At 44.0% G+C, this 21,422-nt stretch overlaps 1 protein-coding gene across 3 annotated transcripts; it reads right to left on the bottom strand.

The window, feature by feature from the left end:
• Positions 1-2,747: 2,747 nt before the first annotated feature.
• HIGD1A (HIG1 hypoxia inducible domain family member 1A) lies at positions 2,748-20,545 on the bottom strand. Of its 3 annotated transcripts, none has more exons than XM_061587048.1 (4): positions 20,438-20,545; positions 14,185-14,295; positions 12,605-12,739; positions 2,748-4,248 (listed from the first exon to the last, which is right to left on the bottom strand). In XM_061587048.1, exons 2-4 carry the CDS (start codon positions 14,288-14,290, stop codon positions 4,199-4,201), a joined length of 291 nt encoding a protein of 96 aa, XP_061443032.1. In that variant the 5' UTR covers positions 14,291-14,295; positions 20,438-20,545; the 3' UTR covers positions 2,748-4,198. The 3 variants fall into 3 exon arrangements, with proteins under 3 accessions (XP_061443032.1, XP_061443034.1, XP_061443033.1); XM_061587050.1 differs by lacking the exon at positions 20,438-20,545 and adding an exon at positions 20,197-20,218; XM_061587049.1 differs by lacking the exon at positions 20,438-20,545 and adding an exon at positions 19,097-19,200.
• Positions 20,546-21,422: the final 877 nt, after the last annotated feature.

The raw sequence follows: 21,422 nt of genomic DNA on the forward strand, positions 1-21,422 counted from the left end.
CCCCTTTGCATGTAGCGGATCCAGGGAAGATGGCCTATTCTCCTTGTTTCTGTCTGGATTTGGGTCCTATCCTTAGTTTGCACAGCTGCAGTAAACCCATCCATAGAGAGGGTTGCATTGAATCTATTTCCAGTTACTGTTGGTCTGTTTCTTGCCCTGGCACCGATCCTCTAAGAAATACGAGCGGAAGTTGTACTCATCTACCGCACACATAGACGCAACCCCACCGAAACCCTTTCTGTACACCGACATAAAAGGCTCTCTGCGAGTGAGAGATATTGATATTGTAGCTGCCTCCTAATGGCGCTTAGGATAAGCCAAGTCTCGTCTGCAGAACTTATATGGATTTTCAGAGCAGATACTACCCCTCGAGCCTGTATTTTGGCATCAACACAGAATTCTAAATTCATCCTAAAGTATGCATTTTAGGAAGTCTATCTCTTCCTAAACCACACTGATTTGGAACAGAATAATGTGGTTAAAGATATATGCATCCATGCCAAAATACAGTACGTGTGATTCTGTTGTGTTTTAAGTATTTCTTAAGACCCTTTATGAGAGCCAGTGTGGTGTAGCGGTTAAGGTGTTGGACTACGCCCTGGGAGATCAGGGTTCAAATCCCCACGCTGCCATGAAGCTCACTGGGTGACCTTGGGCCAGTCACTGCCTCTCAGCCTCAGAGGGAGGCAATGGGAAACCACCACTGAATACCGCTTACCATGAAAACCCTGTTTGTAGGGTCGCCATAAGTCGAAGACAGTCCATTTCCATTTAAGACCCTTTATACCAGTGAGGAACTTCGGGTCCAGGGGTCAAAGGCAGAGAGTGGGCCACCAGGTGTTGCTGGACCACAACTCCCATTGGCCTCAGCCAGCAGTGCGAATGGTCAGGAAAGATGAGAATTGTGGTCCAACAACACCTGGTGGCACACTGGTTGGGAAAGGCTGCTAGCCCATACAACTGGCCCTGGGAACTCTCTAGCTTGTCTGGATGGAGGATACAGGAGAGAGCTGTGTCATGTGCGTGTAAACATTAGCATACTGCAGAAAAGTAAAATTTACATCAATTACTTCACCCACTTTTGCCTCCAGCACCCCCCCCATGTAGCCCCCAGGCTGAAATAGATTCCCCCACCCCCTACTTTATATGGTATGTGCAATCACTGTAGTAAGAAAAAGTACATTTTCCCCAACTTTTCTAATGCATGCTTTTAAAGTAAAGATTCTTGTTATAATCCACTGAAAAGTGTGTGAACTGGGAGTTATTCCAGAAAGAGTACAAGAGGGAAATCACGTATGGTTAATATTAGCCAGGCACAGACCCTTACAAAAAGTTAACTTGGAAGAGCTACAGGTGATCTCCTGTCTAACTTTTCAATGGGGCTGATCCACAGATAAAATTGACTAAGGCTGCTTTATTACTTATACTGCTACTATTCTCTGAAGATTTTCACTCAAGGAACTGGACTGCCTTCAAATTGATTCCGACTTATGGTGACCCTATGAATAGGATTTTCATGGTAAGCGGCATTCAGAGGGGGTTGACCATTGCCTCCCTCTGAGGCTGAGAGGCAGTGACTGGCCCAAGGTCACCCGGTGAGCTTCATGGCTGTGTGGGGATTCAAACCCTGGTCTCCCAGGTCGTAGTCCAACACTCTAACCACTACACCACACTGGTGACAAGAGCATAAAAGGTTTAGAAGCCAGCATCTGTGTTCAGATGTTCTTTCCTGGAATATGTGCAATTTCTGCAAGTATCAGGATAGAAGTAGTCAAGCTGCACAACAAATGTCACAGGGGATCAGATTCTCTTAACATTTTTTCCCAACCCTTCAGATTGTTGAACTACAGCCCTCCCAATCCTTTAACATTGGCCATGCTGGCTGGGGTTGATGGGAATTGGAGTCCAAAGCCCCTGGGAGGCGCCTGGTTATAGGAAGGCTGCTCTCATAAGTCAGCCAGCACCTAGCAGCAAGGTGGTTCAGATTTATGAACCCAATTTGGACAACTGAAGAGCTTCCCTATTGAAATGGAAAACTCACAACTTCTGAAAAATTCATTTCCTCATAGCTGAAAATTGTTGGCAAAGTTTGTGCCATGCCTAAAATAAAAAAATGGGTAGGGCCACTGGGAGACAAGATGATTTCTCCACGAGGCAGATCTAGTACCAAATCTACCATAGTCCTAAAATCATACACTGCAGATTTGCTTCCCACACCTGGGGTGTGTGTGTGTGTGTGACTGTACTTCTGAGGAACAAGTTCTAATACCCTCACAGAAGGGCCAAATTTTTTTTGGGGGGGGGGGAGGAGGAAGCTAATCTGCTCCCTGGCCTTATTACTTTGTGTGCTTTACAATTGTATTAATACTAATTCCATTTTCATTAATCCAAGGGCTCCACCGCCACCTATGAGAAAACTTCCCACTGACAACAAAAGCATGCTCTTTCCATTTTATGTCATTGTTTTGTTGTTAGTTGTTATAAATGGTTTAATAAAGTAAGAGTTCTCACTTTATAAAATACTGCTTTCACAGGTAGATTAGCTTCAATACAAGCAAAAATCTTCTTGTATTGCTCTCAGTTTGTTCTAGCTGGTGTGATGTGTCTCCCACATTCCCTAACTCTGGGGGCCCCACAGATCTGCATATTTTCTTTTCCCTTCCAGTTAACCTGCCGCTGAGACAGCAAGCAGTGTGCTTATGCTAACCACAGTACAACAGAGAGAAAATAATGGACTGCAGAGACTATTATTGTTTGCGAGAGTACAACTGTTCTTATGTAAATACATTTAATAAAACCAGTCATTGGATTAATTTACACTGCATTAGTATCACTCAGGACACCATGATAAAACCAAGGAATGCAAGCAGCTTAACAAGAATAGAATTTCAGATTTGTAATTTTGTTCCAGCTACAGCTGTAAGTCCCATCTGTTATTTGTGAACAGCATAATGGCAGAACAGTTAGTGACTTATGGGATGGAAGAGGATATATCTAGGACCTAACAATGCATTTTTAAAAGAAATGCCCCACCTGAAGAAGGGTAGCCAATCTCCCAACCACACACTGAGCCACAGAGAGGCCCTGAAAGCAGTGAGAAATCTGAGCCAGTCCAAGGCACTGCATAGCTTGGGGGGGGGGAATCATAAGTGTTGGTGGCAATTGCACACTTTGGCTAGCTAGCAGAGGGCAACAAAATGGATGAACCCTCTGTTCAGTATGATTTTGGTACTGCATTCCCAAGTATTTTATACAATTTTGAGACCCAAATCACCATGGTCATTTGTTTTGGATCTATTATTTCACTGCTAAGGGTTTTCCAAGAGGGCCTCCCACAAACAATATTGTACAGAAGGCCTTTTAAAATAAATGTGATATACACTCAAAATAGAAATGTGCAATTACAAAAAAATAATAATTTAAGAAGCTGCAATGCCACAGTGAAAAGTAGTGAATGTTTCACAATTTAATGTTTTGCAATAAATAAAAATTGTAAATACTCTGTTATTTAAGGCTTGTATCTTGATTTAATCTTCCACAACATTTGTTCTATGGAAGTTTAAAGAATTCAGAGTTACTGAGAGGTTGACCTTATTGTATCTCTGGAACAGGCATGGCATGAACACTGGCACATCTCCTTCCTTTATTGTCTTGCTTGCTTATTCACATCCTAAGAACAGCCTCTGAAGAGAAAATTGTGGACCTCTAACCCACAGAGTGCCTAAGTGCCAGGTATGTACAGTAGGGCCCTGATTATACGGCAGGTTTCATTCCAGACCCCCGCCATAAAGCGGAAAACACCGTAAAGCAGAACCCCATTGACTTTAATGGGCCACGTCGCGCGAAAATGATGCGAAAACGGCGCAAAACAGTGCAAAAGGGGAAAAAACCCTTTAAAATGGAAAATGAAAGCCACCGCATCAGCGGAATGCCTTAAAGCGGAACGCCGTAAAGCGAGGCCCTACTGTATAGTGAAAAGTGTTGTACACTGTAAAACAGTTGAGCTCAAAAGACAGAAAACAGGTTTTGACACAACCTAATGTAGCACTGGCAACATAGAGGTTAACACCATGCGTGAGACGTACAAAGTCAGAGCCACACCCTTGTGTTTGTTATCATTGCAGCATCATTTCCGTGTGAGGTCTACCACTAAAGTACATAAGAACACCAGCACGCGTAGGTTTCAATTGACTGTTTCCTACGGCTTAGGCTTGGCCCAGTATTCTCGATACATGGAATAAATGACACCTGGAAGACAAAAAGAAAAAAAGCACATTAGCAATGAGAGTTAGAGTTCAAAGCTATGTTTCTTTTGCTGGCGGGGGGAAAAAAGGTACTGGGACAGCTCCATCCTTGCCAGAAGACCTATCCCCAGCAGTGGACATCACAGCCTAAGTAGGCCCATGCCACCTACCCAGAAAGCCAAATATAACAGTGTGACCTGTTATATTAGGTGTGGGCAACTGCTGGCCGCCCAGATGCTGCTGAACTACATCCCCCATCAGCCCCAGCAAGCACAGCCAATGGCCAGGGATGATGGGAGTTGTAGTTCAGCAACATTTGGAGGGCCAGAGGCTCCCCACACCTGCATTACGTGTTCTTACTATGTGGGATGCACATCTTCTTGCAGAATAAATAGAGTAGGGAGGGAAGTCAAGACTTCATATGTCATAAGAACATAAGAAGAGCCTGCTGGATCAGGCCAGTGGCCCATCTAGTCCAGCATCCTGTTCTCACAGTGGCCAACCAGGTGCCTGGGGGAAGCCCTGATTGCAAGAACACTCTCCCCTCCTGAGGCTTCCGGCAACTGGTTTTCAGAAGCATACTGCCTCTGACTAGGGTGGCAGAGCACAGCCATCACAGCTAGTAGCCATTGATAGCCCTGTCCTCCATGAATTTGTCTAATCTTCTTTTAAAGCCATCCAAGCTGGTGGCCATTACTGCATCTTGTGGGAGCAAATTCCATAGTTTAACTATGCGCTGAGTAAAGAAGTACTTCCTTTTGTCTGTCCTGAATCTTCCAACATTCAGCTTCTTTGAATGTCCACGAGTTCTAGTATTATGAGAGAGGGAGAAGAACTTTTCTCTATCCACTTTCTCAATGCCATGCATAATTTTATACACTTCTATCATGTCTCCTCTGACCTGCCTTTTCTCTAAACTAAAAAGCCCCAAATGCTGCAACCTTTCCTCGTAAGGGAGTCACTCCATCTCCTTGATCATTCTGGTTGCCCTCTTCTGAACCTTTTCCAACTCTATAATATCCTTTTTGAGATGAGGCGACCAGAACTGTACACAGTATTCCAAATGCGGCCGCACCATAGATTTATACAATGGCATTATGATATCAGCTGTTTTATTTTCAATACCTTTCCTAATTATCCCTTGCATGGAATTTGCCTTTTTCACAGCTGCTGCACACTGGGTCGACATTTTCATCGTGCTGTCCACTACAACCCCGAGGTCTCTCTCCTGGTCGGTCACCGCCAGTTCAGACCCCATGAGCATATATGTGAAATTCAGATTTTTTGCTCCAATATGCATAATTTTACACTTGTTTACATTGAATTGCATTTGCCATTTTTCCGCCCATTCACTCAGTTTGGAGAGGTCTTTTTGGAGCTCTTCGCAATCCCTTTTTGTTTTAACAACCCTGAACAATTTAGCATCGTCAGCAAACTTGGCCACTTCACTGCTCACTCCTAATTCTAGGTCATTAATGAACAAGTTGAAAAGTACAGGTCCCAATACCGATCCTTGAGGGACTCCACTTTCTACAGCCCTCCATTGGGAGAACTATCCATTTATTCCTACTCTCTGCTTTCTGCTTCTTAACCAATTCCTTATCCACAAGAGGATCTCTCCTCTTATACCATGACTGCTAAGCTTCCTCAGAAGTCTTTGGTGAGGTACCTGTTGGTCAGTGAAGCAGGCTGTGAGACTCACAGACAGGGTTTTTAGCAAAGAGTGAAACCTGAAGCAGAAGGGTTAAGCTGTGAGAACAGAGCGCCAGGTTTGCCAAGGTCAGTAGCTGGCTGGGAAGCCTGATAAGGTGGGATGCTTGGAAAAACTCAGTGTGGGGGAAAAGCTGTCTGTGAAGAGAACTGTGTCTAATGTCTTTGCCTAGTAAAGACTCTTACAAGAAACTTGCCTGGCCTGGCTTATTCCTGTTCTATGCGACTCTTGGATTCCATCCTTGTATGATCTATACACGCACACGGCAACAGGGGTTATGGGCCCAGCTTATCATACAAGGTAGCGGGTTCGAGAGCAGTTGACGTGACGTTGTTGCAGAGAGAAACAAAAGTGCAAGTAAGAGGCAAGTAAGAGTGGACAACATGGCTGTAAACCTGTTATCCGGGATGCCGATGGAGAGGCTGAATGCTGTAAACTACTCCAGCTGGAAATGGAGAATGAGAGCAGTTCTGATTAAAGAAGATTTGAATGATGTCGTAGAAAACCCCCCTCCGGCAGCTCCTTCAGCAGCGTGGTTGAAGAAAGACGAGAAAGCGAAGGCTTTTATTACTCTGGGGCTGTCTGATTCTCAACTGTTGCTGGTGAGTAATGAGCCGACAGCTAATCAGATGTGGGAGAAGCTAAGAGCCGCTCATGTGCAGCAAACTGCTGGGAGCAGGCTGTATTTAGCACGGAAACTGTATCAGATGCGTTTTACAGATGAAGTGACTATGACAGAGCATCTGGCTGAATTTCGTAGATTAAATGCTGAGCTGCAAGATAGAGGAGTGCATCATAGTGACATTCAGATGGTCTATATACTGTTATCTTCATTTGATCAAAAATGGGATGTCACGGTCTCTAGCCTGGAAACTTTACCCGACGGACATCTGAATTTGGACTTTGTAGAACAGAAACTTCAACAAGAGTGGAATAGAAGACAAGAAAATAAGAAAACTGAGTTAAAAGAGACTGTGGCTGTACAACAACAACAAAATCAAAGAAGCAGGCAAGAGAATAAAATATGTTATTTTTGTGGGTCCCGTGGACATATACAGAGACATTGTTTAAAGAAGAGAAATAACAGGGACTTTGGAAGTCAGAGAACAAGCGTGAACTTTGTTACTAAGGAGGACAATAAACTCATTAACTCTAAGTGGCTTCTCGACAGTGGAGCATCTAATTGCCTAATCACAGACTCTAGTTTATTTTACACTTCAAAGCCGGCGCAGGAGAAGATTTATCTGGCTGACGGATCGACTCAGGACGTGATTGCAAAAGGCACGCTCAGGTTACGTAATTTGGGAACTATATTAACAGATGTGTTATTGGTTTCTGGTTTAAAATATAACATTCTATCAGTAAGAAAATTGGCTCAAATAGGTTGTAAAGTTACATTTGAAGGGGATAGATGTTTTGTGAGAAAGGATGGTGAAATATGCATGCAAGGGAAATTACAGAACCAAATGTTTATGGTTGAGTGCAAGATTGATGAATCAAAATATGTTAAAAATGGTGCATTCAGAAAACAGGTACATGTTGCAAAACAGAAAAGGCATGGTAAATTAGGCTCAAGAGCTCAGGCAGGATGCATTTTGGGATTTCAGAATTCATATTATAGAGTTTGGTTGCTTGAGAAACAACAAGTAGTGTTAAGCAGAAGCATAAAGGTGATAGATAAACCTTGGAGAGACAGTCAAACAGTTATCCTAGATAGTGCAAACAAGCAGGAAGCAGCAGATGTTCCTTTTGGGCAGCAAATTCCATTAAGAACTGCACTGACTGATCTAATACATGGTGGCAAACGTACTGTAAAAAGGCTGAGAGGTGAAGACATGGCAATGCAAGATACAGAAGTGCCAAGTACAAGTGCAGGAACAGGTGCAGGTCCAAGTAAAATAGAGAGTGAGGAAGAAATGGAAATAGATAATGTTAGGAGATCAGAAAGAAAAACGAAAGGTCAACCACCTCAGAGATTCACATTTAATGTTACACAACAGAATAATGAAACAGATAAATATCCAGTAGAATGGGAAAAGGAAGGACCAATAGATAAAGAAACAATGGATCTCATGTGGAAGTTTTGTGTTGAGGAATGAAATATAAATGTGTTATCAAATAAAAGTGAACAAAATGACTCTGTAAAACCTGTGTGAATAAAGAAATAAACAAGAACTGAACTGAAAATGTAAATAGAAACTGTAAGAAAACACACCATGTACTGATATGTATTGTAATGAAAAGTTAATATTGTAGAAATGTAATGATGAACAATGAAGGTTTGTAATCTGTGAGTCTCAGGTGGGGGCTGTTGGTCAGTGAAGCAGGCTGTGAGACTCACAGACAGGGTTTTTAGCAAAGAGAGTGAAACCTGAAGCAGAAGGGTTAAGCTGTGAGAACAGAGCGCCAGGTTTGCCAAGGTCAGTAGCTGGCTGGGAAGCCTGATAAGGTGGGATGCTTGGAAAAACTCAGTGTGGGGGAAAAGCTGTCTGTGAAGAGAACTGTGTCTAATGTCTTTGCCTAGTAAAGACTCTTACAAGAAACTTGCCTGGCCTGGCTTATTCCTGTTCTATGCGACTCTTGGATTCCATCCTTGTATGATCTATACACGCACACGGCAACAGTACCTTGTCAAACGCTTTTTGAAAGTCTAAGTACACTATGTCCACTGGATCACCTCTATCTATATGCTTGTTGACACTCTCAAAGAATTCTAGTAGGTTACTGAGACAGGTCTTACTGAGACGATTGGACCCTTGGATGATAAGGGAGTCAAAGGTGTACTAAAGAACGATAAGGAGATTGCAGAGAAGCTAAATGAATTCTTTGCATCTGTCTTCACAGTGGAAGATATAGGGCAGATCCCTGAACCTGAACTAACATTTGCAGGAAGGGATTCTGAGGAACTGAGACAAATAGTGGTAACGAGAGAGGAAGTTCTAAGCTTAATGGACAATATAAAAACTGACAAATCACCGGGCCCGGATGGCATCCACCTGAGAGTTCTCAAAGAACTCAAAGGTGAAATTGCTGATCTGCTAACTAAAATATGTAACTTGTCCCTTGGGTCCTCCTCCGTGCCTGAGGACTGGAAAGTGGCAAATGTAACGCCAATCTTCAAAAAGGGATCCAGAGGGGATCCCGGAAATTACAGGCCAGTTAGCTTAACTTCTGTCCCTGGAAAACTGGTAGAAAGTATAATTAAAGCTAGATTAACTAAGCACATAGAAGAACAAGCCTTGCTGAAGCAGAGCCAGCATGGCTTCTGCAAGGGAAAGTCCTGTCTCAGTAACCTATTAGAATTCTTTGAGAGTGTCAACAAGCATATAGATAGAGGTGATCCAGTGGACATAGTGTACTTAGACTTTCAAAAAGCGTTTGACAAGGTACCTCACCAAAGGCTTCTGAGGAAGCTTAGCAGTCATGGAATAAGAGGAGAGGTCCTCTTGTGGATAAGGAATTGGTTAAGAAGCAGAAAGCAGAGAGTAGGAATAAACGGACACTTCTCCCAATGGAGGGCTGTAGAAAGTGGAGTCCCTCAAGGATCGGTATTGGGACCTGTACTTTTCAACTTGTTCATTAATGACCTAGAATTAGGACTGAGCAGTGAAGTGGCCAAGTTTGCTGACGACACTAAATTGTTCAGGGTTGTTAAAACAAAAAGGGATTGCGAAGAGCTCCAAAAAGACCTCTCCAAACTGAGTGAATGGGTGGAAAAATGGCAAATGCAATTCAATATAAACAAGTGTAAAATTATGCATATTGGAGCAAAAAATCTGAATTTCACATATACGCTCATGGGGTCTGAACTGGCGGTGACCGACCAGGAGAGAGACCTCGGGGTTGTAGTGGACAGCACGATGAAAATGTCGACCCAGTGTGCGGCAGCTGTGAAAAAGGCAAATTCCATGCTAGCGATAATTAGGAAAGGTATTGAAAATAAAACAGCCGATATCATAATGCCGTTGTATAAATCTATGGTGCGGCCGCATTTGGAATATTGTGTACAGTTCTGGTCGCCTCATCTCAAAAAGGATATTATAGAGTTGGAAAAGGTTCAGAAGAGGGCAACCAGAATGATCAAGGGGATGGAGCGACTCCCTTACGAGGAAAGGTTGCAGCATTTGGGGCTTTTTAGTTTAGAGAAAAGGCGGGTCAGAGGAGACATGATAGAAGTGTATAAAATTATGCACGGCATTGAGAAAGTGGATAGAGAAAAGTTCTTCTCCCTCTCTCATAATACTAGAACTCGTGGACATTCAAAGAAGCTGAATGTTGGAAGATTCAGGACAGACAAAAGGAAGTACTTCTTTACTCAGCGCATAGTTAAACTATGGAATTTGCTCCCACAAGATGCAGTAATGGCCACCAGCTTGGACGGCTTTAAAAGAAGATTAGACAAATTCATGGAGGACAGGGCTATCAATGGCTACTAGCCATGATGGCTGTGCTCTGCCACCCTAGTCAGAGGCAGCATGCTTCTGAAAACCAGTTGCCGAAAGCCTCAGGAGGGGAGAGTGTTCTTGCACTCGGGTCCTGCTTGCGGGCTTCCCCCAGGCACCTGGTTGGCCACTGTGAGAACAGGATGCTGGCCTAGATGGGCCACTGGCCTGATCCAGCAGGCTCTTCTTATGTTCTTATGACTTTCCCTTGCAGAAGCCATGCTGGCTCTGCTTCAGCAAGGCTTATTCTTCTATGTGCGTAGTTAATTTAGCTTTAATAATACTTTCTACCAGTTTTCCAGGGACAGAAGTTAAGCTAACTGGCCTGTAATTTCTGGGATCCCCTCTGGATCCCTTTTTGAAGATTGGCGTTACATTTGCCACTTTCCAGTCCTCAGGCACAGAGAAGGACCCGAGGGACAAGTTACATATTTTAGTTAGCAGATCAGCAATTTCACATTTGAGTTCTTTGAGAACTCTCGGGTGGATGCCATCCCGGCCCGGTGATTTGTCAGTTTTTATATTGTCCATTAAGCCTAGAACTTCCTCTCTCGTTACCACTATTTGTCTCAGTTCCTCAGAATCCCTTCCTGCAAATGTTAGTTCAGGGTCAGGGATCTGCCCTATATCTTCCACTGTGAAGACAGATGCAAAGAATTCATTTAGCTTCTCTGCAATCTCCTTATCGTTCTTTAGTACATCTTTGACTCCCTTATCATCCAAGGGTCCAATCGCCTCCCTAGATGGTCTCCTGCTTTGAATGTATTTATAGAATTTTTTGTTGTTGGTTTTTATGTTCTTAGCAATGTGCTCCTCAAATTCTTTTTTAGCATCCCTTATTGTCTTCTTGCATTTCTTTTGCCAGGGTTTGTGTTCCTTTTTATTTTCTTCATTCGGACAAGACTTCCATTTTCTGAAGGAAGACTTTTTGCCTCTAAGAGCTTCCTTGACTTTGCTCGTTAACCATGCTGGCATCTTCTTGGCCCTGGTGGTACCTTTTCTGATCTGCGGTATGCACTCCAGTTGAGCTTCTAATATAGTGTTTTTAAACAACTTCCAAGCATTTTTGAGTGATGTGACCCTCTGGACTTTGTTTTTCAGCTTTCTTTTTACCAATCCCCTCATTTTTGTGCAGTTTCCTCTTTTGAAGTCAAATGTGACTGTGTTGGATTTTCTTGGCAATTGGCCATTTACATGTATGTTTAATTTAATAGCACTATGGTCACTGCTCCCAATCGGTTTGACAACACTTACATCTCGCACCAGGTCCTGGTCCCCACTGAGGATTAAGTTCAGGGTTGCCATCCCTCTGGTCGGTTCCATGACCAACTGGTCTAGGGCATAGTCATCTGCCAAGGACTAGTTGTTAGGCTGTTTCTAGTTCAAGCGCCCTGTCCATTTCTGCCACCTTCTTGTATCTATGACAGGAATGGAGAACCTCAGGCCTGGGGGCCAAATGCAGCCCTCCAGGCTCCTCTATCTTGCCCTTGGGTCTCTGCTGAGGCCACACCCCTCACTAGCTCCAGCTGGAAATGTGTCCTGCAACTCTGATAATGTTTTCTGTTTGCCTGGATGGAGAATGAAGAGAGATGTGCGAGTGTGAAGAAACTAGCCTACTGTAGAAAGGCAAAACTTCACATGCCTTGCTCTGCCTGCTTTCACCTCTGGCCCCACCCACCCCGGCATGTGGTCCCCAGGCCAAAAAAGGTTCTGCGCCCCGATCTATGAATACATATAAATACATGCTGCCCAACAGTGTAGTCTAAAGGGGGCTATTTGGAGCAATGGCTAATTGAGACAGAGTGGAAGGATTAATAGGGAAGTAGTGATGTCATGCATGCCTAGCCAGATTTAAGAATCCTTCAGAAGTAAAACCCCTCTGGTCACGGGAAGCCTCCTAAGACCTCCACACTGCCTAAGCAAAGAGTCTGCTCAGGTGGCGCACAAAGCAAAAAGATATCCACTTCCATACTGGGAAAGTGAGGAGTTCATGGAAGCACCAAGATTAATGCCAGTGACCCTCCACCTGATATCAGGCTCGTGTCGCTTACTTTATGATCACAGAAGTCAGTCTGCACAACACAGGACCACCTCAAAACAAGTCACCCTCTCTCAGATACCTTGGGGTAATCTGAAACCAAGGTTTGCAGGGCAAGACTATTAGCCACATATCAGCCCAAGGCAGAGCTTCCCATTTTGGTACATACCGCAGGTCATGGCACCCACAACGAAGCCCTGTGCTGCCACACGCATATGAATCAGATGAACGGACATTTTAGTGTCCCCTCTGTGCTTCAGTTTGTACAGCCCATAGGCCACCACTGCTACAAATCCTGCAATGCCTAAAAAGGAGAACAGAGAATAACACTATAAACTTTATATTCCTTGATTATAACTGTTACAACACAGTCAACAAAACTCTAGTTAAAAGTTAAAAACCAGGCACACAAAAACCTAGCAACAACCAAGATCCAAAAGAAGTTGCTTAGGCTCATGGGAGCTGCTTGCACTATCCCAAAGAAATCTTTTACTTTTCATTTTTGAACTTCTGAAAAACTCCACATAAATACAGTATCATGAACTGCCTCTCTGTTTCAAAAGCTGAAATTACCATGTAGCACAAAGGGCAGCTGCCTGGAAAAAAAAAATACAAGTCTGAAGTCTACCTCACTCTCCTATCTTGAACTAACAGAACAAGTTGGATCCTGGCCAAAGTTTAAGGACCTCAGTGAAAGTTTACTCTATACACCTCATTATAGAGTAACAAATTCCATGAACACAGTTACCAAGATAGGCAGGATATGGGTCAGATCTGGGCTGAAGAGCCTCTCCCAGTGGTCCACCAGCTTAACACAAGCGTGATTCCAGATGCTGTGTCAGTTCCTGCTTCCTGAGGTACCCGTAATAGGGTGGATTGATTTATATCAAGGCAATTTAAAAATCAAGAAAACGGTCAATTTAAATCAAATTTATCAATGACAATTGTGCAAATCTGACCACTAAGCCATGCTAATTTACAACTAAGAAAAATTAAAATGGGCTGCCTTCAAGTCTATTCTGACTTTATGGCGACCCTATGAATAGGGTTTTCATGGTAAGCGGTATTCAGAGGGGGTTTACCATTGCCTTCCTCTGAGGCCGAGAGGCAGTGACTGGCCCAAGGTCACCTAGTGAGCTTCATGGCTATGTGGGGATTCGAACCTTGGTCTCCCAGGTCGTAATGCAACACTATAACCACTATGCCACAATTCTCAATTTACAACTAAATTACAATGTTATTTACACCAGCTTTCTTTCATCAAGGTCCATGCTCTCCAGAAGTTTTGGACCACACCTCAAATTTCCTCAGCTAAAAGCCTAGCAACCATGACTTTCATTTCTTACTATCAGTGCAGAGATTCTTAGACACTGACATGATCATTGATGCAAGTCATAGCAAGACCTTTATTCCTCCAAGGAAGCTCAGAACAACTAACATATGGGTCCAAGATGGTCTCCCATCCTGAGGGAAGGAAGGGCACAAAATGCAAGGTCTAAGCACACAAACCCACATATTAACACTGAGTCCTGGAAAAAGCAGTGGCAGGTCTAGCTATGTCAGACTCTCATTTGAATAAAGTACTGAATATGAGGAAGTAATATTTCAAGGGAATTTCCTGAGTGTATTGTCAAAGCCTTTATTATATTCACACCCATTGCCTAAAAGGCCTAGGAGGGCAACTGAGTCTCTTCCCTAGTCCACAAAAGGGAGAATTTCAGAATGTTTCAGTGTCAGGGAAAGACTTACCGACTGGAACAAATGGGGACTCCCGAGATTTTTTTATCAGTTTTGAGCCTTGGCTGTCTTCTGTTTCATAATGGCCAAGGAGAGGACTTTCTGAACTGGATGTCATGTTGACTGCAAGGCAAGAAGTAAAAACACATTCAGAAAAAAATTGAATTTCTTCACTACCTCAAATATGGACCTTCCCAAACAGGACATTTTTTTTATTTTATTGTATTACATAAATACATAAACACATAACGTTACATTTCAAACATCAAACATATATATACCATATAAATACCATTACAAATAATTCAATAAATATAATAATGGTTCAGATATACAGTGTAACAAGGAAAAGACAGTAAAGGAGGGCAGGAGAAGGGCCAGTGAGGGAGTATGGCCTAAGCTAGGGAAGAGTCCAGAGGGCCAGACAGAGGCCTGGAGGGCCATATTCAGCTCTCAGGCCTGAGGTTCTCCAGCCTCACTAGAGAGTAATTGAGCCACACCCTTCCAATACAGCAAGTGGGTTATATCCCAGCTACAGAGGCACTTGAACAGTAGGGACAATCTGGAGAGAAGAGATGGTTTGCACACACAAGAGCTGCAGAACCTCACCCACCCACCCAATCCAATCGGACAAAATCTTATTCACAGATCCACCTACCTAATTCTTCCAGGCCTTTATATGCAAGAGCCAAATCTGTTACTATCTTAAATAAACAGCTCCCTTATCACATGCACATACCAGGCCAGCTTATCTCAGTCTATCCACTTGGACCAAGAAATAATAATAATAATAATAATAAACTTTATTTCTACCCCGCCCTTTTTCCAATAGGACTCAGAGCGGCTTACAACTAAAAACAACACCATTAAAACATACAGAGTATATTATTAAAAAAGAATTAAACTATGAGAAAAATTAAAACCATAAAATATAGGTTAAAAACAGCAGACAATTTAAAATAATAAAATCATATAATGTAATCACCAAACCTATGACACTTAATCCTGGTCGTTCTCTATCCCAAATGCCCGTTGAAATAAAACAGTCTTTACTTGTCGCCAGAAAGACGGCAAGGAGGGAGCTGATCGCACCTCACTCGGAAGGGAGTTCCACAGCCTAGGGGCGGCCACCGAAAAGGCCCTATCTCGTGTCCGCATAGCTCCACTAAGTGCTTGTCCTTGAATGTAATTCATAAAGGAGCACATGCGCATGACTGAGGGGAAAGCAGCAATATGGTGCCCACAGTATTTAATAAATAGAACCTGGGAAGTTTTTCGCCTACCTTATCAGACCGTGGCTATGAGAAATGAAGTAGGATTATTAAGATGTTCAACACTGACCTCACACAGATACTGTGCCTACAGTCCCCTTGGGTAGAGATGCGAAGGCCTGGAAAGAAACTGGAAGAATACCATTCCCCCCCCATTTTTTCCAAAGCCTTTGTTTTTTTCCCAAAAAATGGAAAAATTAAAAAATGAAGAAAAAATGGATTATGGAATGTTTTATTTTAGCATGATGAATAAAATGTTTCCCTGAATCTTGCCCCCCTCTTTTTTTCCTCAGTTCTTTTTATGGGAATGGATGCTTTATGTCTGCTTGACACTATGGAGGACATAAATAATTTTCTTTTTATTAATGTTGATAGTTTCTTCTTTTTTAAAAAAATTGTTTTTTGCCTGCTCCTCATAAACTGGCAAAACGAAACAGGTTCCTTACAGTTCAGGATCTTGTAGATCCATTTGTTACACAAAAAAGTAAAAAAAATTAAAAAGTAAATAATTATAATTGTAAAAGTAAAAAGTAGTAATTGTTTGAATAAAATGTACTTTTAATATACCAAATATGATAACTTTATGCAAAACCAACTTGTACATGGTTACATTTGATGTTCCTGAAGTAACAAAGTGACTTTCAATCTGTAAAAAGTGCTAATATTGCATTTTTTTCAATTTTTCAGAACATTTCTGTTTTTTTCTAAAAAAATATGTTTTTTTCCCCATGGCTTCAAAATTTCCAGAAATTTTACATCTCTACCCTGGGATATCTATGCCGCTGACATTCTAGAAGGACAACAGGACATCAGCAGGTGCATGATACATTTCTGTATACCTGACGGTGAACACGCTCAAGCAAAGATCAGGATTCCTCAAACTGTGGGTTGGAAGGAAAACCAGACCCCTACTGTGGGCCCAGTCACCCCAGTGTTAAGAGAAGCAGCAGAGTACAGGGAGAACAAGTGAGGTGGCGGCAGCAGAGGAATCAGGGTGAATGTGGAACAGCACAGAGGCTGCCAAGAGCCAAGCAGTTCTGGCCAAAGAGGCTAACAAAGGAGGTAGGGCTGGCACGAACTCAAACGGGGCACATGATTTCACAAGGCCTGAGAAAGAAAGTGTTCCAGTAGACAGTAGCACCATATGGGCAGGTTGTGAAATGGAAAATAGGCTTACAAAGTTTCTGAGAAGCTAAACGATTCTCTTGAACTGTTAGGAAAGCGACATGCGGAAAGCCTCAAGTTTAATCCCTCACCTCGCATCTCTAGTTGGAAGGACCAAGTAGCAGGGGATGAGAACGTGCTCTGCCTGAGACCCTGGAAAGCCACGGCTCGGCAGACAATGCACCACTAGGTTAGCTGGACAAATCGCCCGACCTCCTATAAGGCACCTTCCTCTGTTACAGGAATGACCTTCAAACTAAACTGAAGGTTAAGAAGAGACTAGCCAGGAGGACACAGAGAACCTGAAATCAGGGCAGGACCATTATCTGTAATGTGTGGCATTTGTCCACCAGGCCACCTTCCCAGTGTCTTGGATATCATCCGTGGCTTGACATCTCCTCAGCAGTTTAGTGATTCAGGGCAGTTGCGTATAACACAAACTCCCAACGTATATAGTTTTAACACAGCGAGGCACAAGTTTTTTACGTACCATACTTGCATCCATGTGCTGTTTCTGACGCAGTTCAAACTCTAGTAGGCCCCACTCGTACGGCGGGTTATGTTCCAGACCCCCGCTGTGAAGCGGAACCCATTGAATTAGAATGGCACGCAATGCCGTAAAAGCGGAACAAGCACCGTATGAGTGGGGCTTTAGTCTAATTGCATCTAACTGAGACCGCCGTATTAGCGAATCGCTGTAAAACGGGGCCCTACTGTACTTAGGAGGCTAAGATTTGAAGCAGCCCTCCAGAGTAACCCTGAGTCAGCATGCTGCTGGCAGACAGGCCAAGTTCACATGAGGACACCAAACGCTGTTTGCATGGACTGGTAAGGAGGAAAGACATGGTAGAGGCCAGTAAATCCATCTGCACATCCTCCCCAGCACCCTTACTGACCTTGTGGCCTGCCAGTTTTGTCAGGACTGGGAACAGAAGGAGAACACCAGATGTAGCTTTTTGCCACTCTCTTTTTCTTATGTGTTTTTTTTTGTTCTGCTGCTAATACGGACAAGGGGAAGAAGGTTCTTGCTGTGGATACTTGTGGGCAACCATTCCTACTGCTCAGGGTGAGAGCTGGGATGGGTTGGAGAGTGGGGGTGAAAGGTGTGAAGTTGCTCAAGAGCCACAGAGTCTGCTGGCACAGAGCGGGGGCCTCTTTGGGTGAGATGGGGCGGGCAGTGAGTGGGCTGCCATTGGTGAAAAATGGGGTGGAGGTTGTTGCTAAGACCACTGGTTGTATAATCTGTTAGAATGTCCTATGTGTGTTTTCCACCTAGGTATTTAGTTAAATAAGAAACTTTACTTTTTGTCCTGTTTTACTTGCTTGCCTTATGACAGAATGGTTAATTTGTTTACTGCACCTGTTGATATGATTTTTGTAATTTTTGTACGTTTTTTCCATTTATTCTTTTGTTCCCCACTCTGGGACTGAAATTGTCCAATGAAGAACAGGCTAGAAATACTATATATAAATGCTAAGCCAATCCATGGCATAGCACGGCAGCGTGAATGCGCTGGCTCCCAGGGAGGAGACCGCAGCCACTTTGCCCCCCCCCCAGTACTTTCAATGTGGCACACTGTGTCAGTGAAGCCAAGGTCTCGCTCAGCATGTCACCCCACCATAGGATCGTGGTAAAGTTCTCTTCTCCTTAATCACAAACGACCATGGTTGAGAGAGCTTAACCGCTATTTCGCATTTGGATGACACACTAAGCCAAACCTTGGCTTAGCTGCTACGCTGTGCTAAAAGGACCAGGAAGGAGCAAAGCAGGTGCAAGCTCCTCTCCAGTGGCTACCATATTCATGTGGTAACCCATAGTTTGGCTTGCCACAATGGTCAAACCAGGCTTTAGTGTGCCATGAAGACTGCCAGCACACTGTAAGAAATAAAGCTTACCAATTAGTCTTGCGAACTCAAAGAATCTGCCTTCAGAGGAGGCTGCCTGCTGTGCCTCTGCACAATTTTTTGCTCTGACCATGACCCTTTCAATCTGCCTTTTTTGGGGGGGGGGGAGGGAAGACAGCAAATCTGCTGCATCTTTGCTGCAAGTGTCATTGGAGTATTCAGTCACTCCCAACACAGAGATGGCAGAATTATCTGTCCTCCACGGACTCAGAACCATGATTGATGCAGAAACAACATGGGGACAAAAGGAGATTTCTCTGATGGCAGGTTAAAGATTGAAGCTGTGTACTGTGTATTCCCCACACACATACACAAAGAATCCTGGGAACTGTAGTTGATGCCTCACAACACCCTTAGCAAGTCACAGTTCCCTGGATTCTTGGGGGCCATTTGCTTTAAATGTATTTTGTATACACAGCCTTACACTTTATGAGAAGGACAACCTTTGGGGACATATAAGTCAATTGTGCCTCCAGCTTTAATTAAGGGGGGGAAATATGACTCCCTTTTGAGAAGTTTAAGAAGTCTTACACAACCAACTTTAAATTGACTTTTGTTGCACCACACAGGTTTTCCCCTACTACCTGAGAGGACAGAAGGATCTCGTCACAGTTTGCCGTCACTCAGCCAATCCTGTTACTTCATCTGCCACCCAGCCTCTCCGCTCCATTGCATCAGATCCTTTGCATTGCTCTCTTCCGGATGTGCGTGACTCCAATTGCATCATCACTCCAATGCCGGCTTTCCTGTCCACACCCATCCTCCACACCCAGCGGCTGGCTTCCAAACCCACGTGCTCCGCTGCACTCTGCTATACCAGTGACCTTAACAACCTCAGTAACTCCTACATACCACTCCTGTCTGTTACTTGATTTCTTCTCCCATTCTCTCCTGCCAGATTCACCACCACCACCACACTACTATTTTAAGGAAGCATTTCTTTATTTGGGGGTGAGGAGAAGAGATCCTTGAGAATCAAACCTTTAAAGAATCCTTAATTTATGAATTTTTACCAGGAAAAGAAACTACTCCCTAGAGCATCAAGCAGTCCTTCATTCAACCTCAATCCGAGGAGGCAATGAGCGGTTTTGGAAAGAGAAATAACAACACACAGAAGAATGACCAGAGGCCAAAGCTGCTGATGTTGCTGATGCTAGACCACTAAATTGTCCTGACGTTACAACTGCAACCCATCCCTGTGTGTCTGGTGTTTTGCTGAAGAGTCTAAAAGGGGTAAAGGGGCCATGACAAAGTACTTCTCGGCTATAAATGGGTATCCACATCCCAATTACACACAAACCATTTCACAAGAATCGTAGAAGCGGCCTATAAGGCCATCCAATCCAACCCCCTGCTCAGTGCAGGAAACCAAATTAAGAGGAACACGGAGCATAATTTACTCTGCCAATACTGAGTCCAGGAGCAATCTAATTAGCAGATCGGTACATATTTCTTTTAAAAAACAGGGAAAGGGTGGCATGGGGGGAGTATCTGGACCTTTCCCACCAGAGCAGCGCTTCAAGAAAGGTCCAGCAAACCCTTCTATTGAGAAAAAGCGCAGCGCAGCGGTTAGAGCGCTGGGCTAAGGCCGGGGAGACCCCGGATCAAACCCGTACTCCCACGGCCATGGAGCTCACTGGGTGACCTTGGCCCTGCGGCTTCCCTCTCGGCCTGCCTGGCCTACCTCGCAAGATCGTAGATTTTTTGCGCGTATACACAAGGGAAACAATGGAACCGTCGGCCGCATCCTTGAGCCCCCCAGAGAACAGAAGGGTAGAGACTTAAGCAGACGACGCTTTCCGCCAACCGATTAAATCCTATTTCAAAGGAAGCTTCTCCCCTCCCCCACTTAAGCCCTGCTTAAGAGGGAGAAGCCCCTTTCCTCTCCGCCTCCTCTCCGAGGGGTCTCATTGTCCCCGACTCACCTCACAACCGCTCTGCCGATAGATGCCGGGCAACTAATGGACGTCACAACTACGTCCGAATCGGCTTCTGCGGAGCTACAGACTGCGCAGGCTCGCAGGCTTCTAACCCTCCTCCCCCCTCCGGGCCTCTCATAGGCCGACGCAGGTCCATCTCTTCCGCCCCTTCCGTCCTGCACTTGCTGAGGCGCGAGGAGAAAACTACAACCCCCAGAAACCACCGCGCTCCCTTGCTTCCTTATTGGTTACACCACCGTGGGGCTTCTCCAGAGTTCGCAACTCTGCCGTTCCCGCTCCCTCGACCTGCCTTGCGTAACAGGTGTATGTCAAGTAGGCGGCTCCTTCCCCACACCCACCCTCTTTAATGCCAATCACCGTCTTTGGGGCCAATCAGATGACGAGGGAATGGTTAAGCGTGGCCCTCACTGGTTTCTTATTGGAAGTGAAATATTTCGTTATATAGCGCGAAGAGGAGCGCGTTCCTCCGTGCAAGAATGCGAGGTTTGGGCTACGCAAGGAGCGTGAGAGAGTATGGTGTAGTGGTTAGAGTGACTGACTAGGACCTGGGGAGGGAGATCTGGGTTCAAATCCCCACTCAGGCATGAAGATCACTGGGTGATCTTGGGCCAGTCACTGCCTCTCAGCCCAACGTACCTCACAGGGTTGTTGTGAAGATAAAGTAGAGAGGGGAAAAAGCCATGTGTGCCACTTTGAACTTCTTGAAGGAAAGGTGGGGTATAAATGTAATAAATAATAGTGGTGCAGTAGAGCAAGGTTATTTTATTTATTTATTAAATTTATATCCCACCCATCATTCTAGTAGGAGCCTAGGGCGGCAGACAAAAACACTAAAAACACTCTAAAACATCATAAAAACAGACGTCAAAATATATTTAAACAAACATACCTTTAAAAACATATTTTCTAAAAAAAAGCTTTAAAAACATCTCTTAAAAGCAATTCCAACACAGACGCAGAGTGGGATAAG

The sequence above is a fragment of the Rhineura floridana genome, chromosome 10 (genome assembly GCF_030035675.1).
Source record: "Rhineura floridana isolate rRhiFlo1 chromosome 10, rRhiFlo1.hap2, whole genome shotgun sequence".
NCBI lineage: Eukaryota > Metazoa > Chordata > Lepidosauria > Squamata > Rhineuridae > Rhineura > Rhineura floridana.

Bases quoted from the DNA above. Each gene is read 5' to 3' on its own strand.
- HIGD1A (XM_061587048.1), bottom strand. From the start codon at position 14,290: ATGACATCCAGTTCAGAAAGTCCTCTCCTTGGCCATTATGAAACAGAA. The intron at 12,740-14,184 runs GTAAGTCTTTCC...TCTCCTTTTTAG, and splicing joins GTCCCCATTTGTTCCAGTCG to GCATTGCAGGATTTGTAGCA. The intron at 4,249-12,604 runs GTATGTACCAAA...TTTGTCTTCCAG, and splicing joins TGTGGGTGCCATGACCTGCG to GTGTCATTTATTCCATGTAT.